The sequence below is a fragment of the Pundamilia nyererei genome, unplaced genomic scaffold (assembly GCF_000239375.1).
Source record: "Pundamilia nyererei isolate P.nyererei 1_Seehausen unplaced genomic scaffold, PunNye1.0 scaffold00019, whole genome shotgun sequence".
NCBI lineage: Eukaryota > Metazoa > Chordata > Actinopteri > Cichliformes > Cichlidae > Pundamilia > Pundamilia nyererei.
The window spans coordinates 2,100,013-2,106,323 of record NW_005187420.1 but is presented as its reverse complement, the minus strand read 5'-3'; the positions used below and the strand labels follow the sequence as shown (position 1 = coordinate 2,106,323).

Here is a 6,311-nt window from a genome sequence, read left to right as displayed (position 1 = left end):
TGGGAATGCGATAACTTGAGAACGAAGCAACGTAGGATTTTCAAATTGATGCCATAGGTGTATCTACAACGAGGCTGGGGGGCACCATTGGTCGTATTTTAAAATCTCAAGAAAGAAAACCTGGTGTCTTTCTCTGCCTGCAGTTCCTGAAGCAGATGTATGTTCTGGTTCTGGGTCTGGACGTGCTGGGAAATCCATTTGGACTGATCCGAGGTCTGTCTGAGGGGGTGGAGGCCTTCTTCTATGAGCCTTTCCAGGTAACTCATCCTGAACTACACGACGACGTAATCGACTTTTTTCTGATAGTTACCAGGAAAGATTCTGATGTCAGTCTTATTTTTGGATCATGAGCTGAGAAACTGACAGGCAGGAGAATCCAGATGAAATAAAAGTGGTTTGTGTTTGTCAGGGAGCCGTTCAGGGTCCGGAGGAGTTTGCTGAAGGTTTTGTGATCGGTGTCCGCAGCCTGTTGGGCCACACAGTCGGTAAGAAAGCCAGAGGCATGATGGATGCGCAGTGACTGATTTAATGCCAACCAGGACAGATGATGACCACTACGATCAGTATTATTAGCGAGCTGATTCCTCGTGCAGGTGGCGCCGCAGGCATGGTTTCCAAGATCACGGGATCGGTTGGTAAAGGTCTGGCAGCCATCACTATGGATAAAGAGTACCAACAGAAGCGACGTGAGGAGATGAACCGACCACCCAAAGACTTTGGAGAAAGTCTGGCTAAAGGAGGAAAAGGACTGCTGAAGGTACAGAGTGACAGAGTTCAGAGGTTTGTGTGTCCTGATGTGAGCCCGATGCAGTTCAGTAACAGTTCTTGTTTCTGCAGGGAGTCGTGGGCGGAGTAACCGGCATCGTCACCAAACCTGTGGAGGGTACGTGCTCCTCTGCCGTGAAACCCACACTGCTGCTGCAAACACTCAGTTTGGGGGTGAAGGAAAAAGAAGAGAGCAGAGAGACTTTGCTTGATGGAGACAGACAAAATGTTACCATGAATGTTGAACCCAGCTTTATCCAGTGTGCTCATATGTCTTCTGTAAATATATGCAAATTGGTGCAAATCTACAGCAGATACGAACTTTGAGCTTTCGCATAGTGACGTTTACTAGTTACATTTTGACCATATTCACCTGTAGAGTCTCCATCTGAAGGAAAACAGAAACATGTTCTTTGCAGCAGAGTGCAGTACACTACTGTGAGTGATGATGAAATTCAACATCCAGACTAATTTCTCTGACCTTTCTGTCAGAGAAATGCAAGAAAACCCAAAACTGCAAATGTAGACTCTGGAGCTGCAGAGGATCAGAGCAGTTACTCTGTCTTTCTCTGTAGGAGCGAAGAAGGAGGGAGCAGCGGGTTTCTTTAAGGGGATCGGTAAAGGTCTGGTGGGGGTGGTGGCTCGGCCGACAGGCGGCATCGTGGACATGGCCAGCAGCACCTTCCAGGGCATCCAGAGGTATTTGCTTCAAGCTTTCGTCCGTGTCCAGTTTTTATTTTCACTCTTCAGTCTGTCAGTGACTCTGTTTATTCGTACTTTGTCTCCAGTATTTTGCAGACTGAAGAACTTCCTGTGTTTTCTGTGTGCTTCTTAATGTGTTGTTTGTCTGCTCACTAATTTCTGCTTTTGTTTTCTGTCTCGTGTCGTTGTTGCCGGGAGTTTTGTTCATTGGTTTCTTGCTGTTTTGGTGTGTGAGTATTTCACATGAAGCATGTTAAAGCCGAACTCTTTAATCGCTGCCTGAGAGCTGAACTGTAGATCTGTTACAGAGGTTCAGGACTAGTTTTCCCCTTTTTAAATGTTTGGGTAGCATTCATTGTTGCACCAGATAAAACCTGATCAGACCTGATGAAGCAGTAGTGAGGGGGTCGAGCTTTAACCTGCGGCACTTTGACGTTTGCATGTTGACTGTTGCGGCAGATGGACGGTAAGTCGCTGCATCGTGTCAAGAGTTTAAACTGATTCATGCTCATCATGTCATCCACCATCAGTCTGCCTCTGCTGCCCCTTCCCCTTTCTTAAACCCACCAGCTCGTGGCAGCATTGTGATTCAGAAAGCCACACCCCCGAGGAGAGTCACAGGTCCTGCTTGTAAAGAGATCCGAAGTGCTTCATGCATTTACATCGTGAAAATTGAAAACATTTGTCTGCTTGGTCCTCGCAGTTTCCCTTCCGTTGTTTCCCACACGTAGACTTAACCTTAGCAGGTCACCCTGTGTCAACAACCAGCCAGTGTGGCGACTCTTTTTAGCATTTGTTCTGTCTTCGTCCCTCCACAGTCTATTTCACACCCTCATCCCTGTTTTCAGGTCCCAGCTTTGAATCCACTGTCTGGGCTGTCTGCATGGGTCCTCCAGTCGTGCAGACATGCAGTTATTGGGCTTAGGGTGATTCTAAATTGCCGACCTCCCTGTGGGTTTGGCTGTCCAGCATTGCGGCAACACGATGATGGATTTAGAGTTAATCGACAGGATGAGAGGCAGCTGATCAGTTATTTATTTGTCACTCATAAAATATGTGTCGATACATTTATTGATTCATTAAGAGGCCGTGTGGACAAACCCATCTCTGCTAATCTATGGGAAACACTGTGTTCACGTCCTGCTGACGTTTCTGCAGGTATATAACCGAGGACAGATGAGTTTCTGTATACACTTACCTTAATCTCACCACTGAGTACTTTAAAGTCTGCAGTAACCTCTGTTGTCCCACCTGCCAGTGAATCTCAAAGCATCACCTGGTCTCTCCTCAGGGATTGGCTGACTGAATGGTCACATGGTTCTTCCAGCCTGAGTTTGGCACCTTGGTTCATACTGATTGTGTAAAGAAACACTAACGGCCACGGTGTTGGTTTGTTTGAGGTGACGCTCGCACTGAAAACAGCTTTGAGCTGCATCAAAGAGAAAACTGCACTGCAAAGTGCAAAGTGCTGCTAAATATTTTTAAATACTAGTTGATTATTTCCATCTACATAGTACATTCTGAACATGTTAGGCGATGGTTCAGATTTAAAATATACGTGGCAGTAATTATAGATACTAGGAAGCAGGTGACAAATAATAATATCAAGTGTCTCATGAAGGTTCTGGGCCAGCGCTCTACCGGAGGGATGCAAATCATTCTTACTAAAAACATTCCCCTATTTGGATATCAACATCTGTCTTCTATATGCTCTTCTATCAGGACAGAGATATTTGGGATAAAGGTAGAACAACTCTGTGTACATCAGCAGTGACCTTTGTCTTTAACTAGTCTTTTGTCCACACATTTAAGTAGAAAGAAATACTTTGAAATGCCCAAAACATTTCCCAGGAACCTTATCAACCTTCATCCTCCTCCCCCTCCTCCGTATGGAGGACACATCTGTCCTGTGACACGTCCGTCGGTTCATGATAACCTGTTGAATGTTACCGTTTCACGCTGTCACTGTAGAGGTCACCAAAGGTGAGATATCGCACCTGACGGAAGCTTCTCGCAGCATTGTGCGCATTAGAAATGAACCTGCTTCACTCTGAATGCGCTTCAGGGTTGAACTGCAGCCTCGTTTCCAAAAAGGTTAGGACAAATATGAAGTTAAAGGAAAACATTTAAAATCTTTATTTGACTGAAAATGGATCAAAAAGACAACACTGAGTGTAATCAGTGGTACAAAATGACAGATAGATGCAGTAGTTTCTACAATTTAGAGAAAAAGTACTTTTTAAAGAATGAATTTAACAACATTAGAAGATCCACAGAATCCATAATTCTCTGTTCATAAACAGCCACTGGAAATATACACACAGGAGGCTCTGCTGAATAAGTGAAATAGAAAATTGTTTGGCTTCCAAAAGCACAGCAAGTGTTGGTAGAAGAATGAGTGACTCTTTACCGCCTCAAAGTCTGTGGCAGGTTTCAAACTGACCTGGTGTGCATCAGACGAGGGTGAGGTCTCTGCCCGTGCAGCAGCTCTTGGAACAATCTGGAAACAAGCCCTAGCTTTATTAATAGTGACATAATTCGTCACTACGGGGACAGAGTTAACATTAAACGCGTCCATTTAGCTTTCAAGACCTGAGAAAAATGTTTGTTTCAATATTTGATCTCTCAGTTAAATACAGACTTTAAATGGTTTGCAAATGACTGTTCTGTTTTTCTGTACATTTTGCACAGTGCACCAACATTTTTGGAAACGGGGTTGTAGCAGATCCAACTCTCAGGGCTCATTTTGTAGAAACGACTAGTCAGCATGCCGACTGACGATGCTTCAACTTCACTTCCACCATATGAAGTTATTAAGCTTCAGCAGGAAGGCACAGGAATGAGTCTGTTTCAGTTTCTGTAGCACTAGAATAATTTTTCAAGTGCGTCTCTGTTTTCCCGCGTGTGTTGTGATTTCAGGGCGGCCGAGGCGACAGAGGAAGTGACCAAGCTACGGCCGGTGCGTCTGATCAGGGAGGATGGGATCATCAGGCCGTATGACCTGACCGAGTCGCAGGGATTCGACCTTTTCCAGGTTCGATCGCTTTGACCGTTTTGCTCCATAACGACCCGATGTTGCTTGCTGAGAGGAAGCAGGTGTGGTCTTCTGCTGTTAAAAACAAAAACAGTTCTGCCCCAAAACCAATCAGCAGATAAAAATCCAAAACAGCAGCAGCTCTGAACACACACTCCGGATATTTATGAATTAAAAACAAGCTGAGCCAAAACACACATTCACTGTGAACACAGTCTACACCCAGCAATCAGGCAGACATCAGAAAGCAGGAGAAACGAGATATGAGGAATCAGATCTCAGCTGCTGGAAAACACAGCAGAAAAACTTTATTCTGGAGCTGCTAATATATTGTGTGTCTGTGCTTCTAACCCCTTTTTTTTTCTTTCTTTTTTGTTTTTCTTCTTGTGTTGGTGCCACATGCAGCCTGAGGAGGAATAATCGTGTTCGTTTGGGCGGATCAACTTATCAATCAAGTGCTTTGAAAGACTATAATCCTGTCTATGACTAATAAAATGTTTATGGTTCAATTCCTCATCCTATAATATTCTATAATAGTCTATATTATTGTTATATCCACATTGATTCTGGATATTGAGATGATTCAGGTTTCTATGCATGCCAAAACTAATCTCTCTTCTCATACCTCAAACATTTCTACACTCAGCTCTCAGTTTATTACTTTTTCTACACAAAACATTTCTGCTTTTAGTTTTTTATTTCTGTTTATAAACAATAGTTTTTAAATGACCCTTTTTGTTTATAGCCATTTATTACATATTGTTTATTCAGACAAGACTAGCAGGTGGTGAAATTATTTTGCTATAAAGCTGAGATACATGTCCGTGTAGAGCTTACCGATATTTTTGTATCGTTCTGTAGCGTCAGCTTTAAATTCATTCTGAACTTGTATATGAACACTTGCTGTTTAATATTTGTGTCTTTGTGATGATGTACTCTTTGTACGACTCCGTCTGCATGACCTCTGTTGTGTCTGCGCTAACGTCACCTCTGAGTGTTTGTCAGCTGAGAGCGTGTCGCTGTCTGTAAGATTTGTGTTTAATAAAAATTCTTACTCACACCTTTCTTTTTCCAAATGCAGGGCTTGGTGGGAGGGGGCGGGGCTGTCGCCTTTACTGTCAGCATGTGGTTAGAAGAGTAACGACTCACTAACACGTGCTTTCACAGAATCACGCTATCACACACTCTGGTTCCGATCCTTCTTTTGAAGTAGGTCAGATTTCTCTCAGAGGGCGTGTTTGGTTTGCGTATACGTCTTTTAGTGTGCTTGGCAACATGTTAGCATCCTCGGCCATATAGAAGTGTGTGTAGCTCCTCTGATACGTCCACAGTTTCCTCTCTCTTCTTCTGGTGGTGGGTTTGCTTCACTGGTTAATTAGTTATGGTTTATTCCACAAAACGGGATCACTTTTCACGCTTATTAACATTTCTGCTGTTAATCGAAGCATTTGGTGTCATGCTTTCAGAATTTCCTCCATCTGGCATCTGCACAAAAAGTTTGGGGTTCTCCAAGGAGAACGGTGTTTTTAAAGGATTATTACAAATAGTCGTATAGTTGGACTGCAAGTGTTTCAGAAAGATGCTCTACTTCTCACCTCATATAAGTCTGAATAAATACTTTCCTGTGAGATTAAGGTCTCGTTTGTTGGTTTCAGGATGTCCTTCATGCAAGATTATGTTCCTTTTATGAAAAAGCAGGATATATTTTAGGGCAGGTCTATCTTTGATTTGGTTAATCTTTTTTTTTTTTTTTTCTGAGACAGATCCTTCCCTTCGCTATGAAGTCCTGTCGCAAATAAAAATAGATGCC

At 43.2% G+C, this 6,311-nt stretch overlaps 1 protein-coding gene across 1 annotated transcript in view; it reads left to right on the top strand.

Moving 5' to 3' along the window:
* LOC102206348 (vacuolar protein sorting-associated protein 13C-like) overlaps window positions 1-5,010 on the top strand; it is a 50,118-nt gene extending 45,108 nt beyond the window's left edge. The window contains exons 56-62 of the mRNA XM_013909097.1: window positions 144-257; window positions 410-485; window positions 594-757; window positions 838-883; window positions 1,341-1,464; window positions 4,387-4,501; window positions 4,907-5,010. Coding sequence (XP_013764551.1) covers window positions 144-257; window positions 410-485; window positions 594-757; window positions 838-883; window positions 1,341-1,464; window positions 4,387-4,501; window positions 4,907-4,921 — 654 coding nt within the window. The 3' untranslated portion in view covers window positions 4,922-5,010. The remainder of the gene's footprint in view (window positions 1-143; window positions 258-409; window positions 486-593; window positions 758-837; window positions 884-1,340; window positions 1,465-4,386; window positions 4,502-4,906) is intronic.
* Window positions 5,011-6,311: the final 1,301 nt, after the last annotated feature.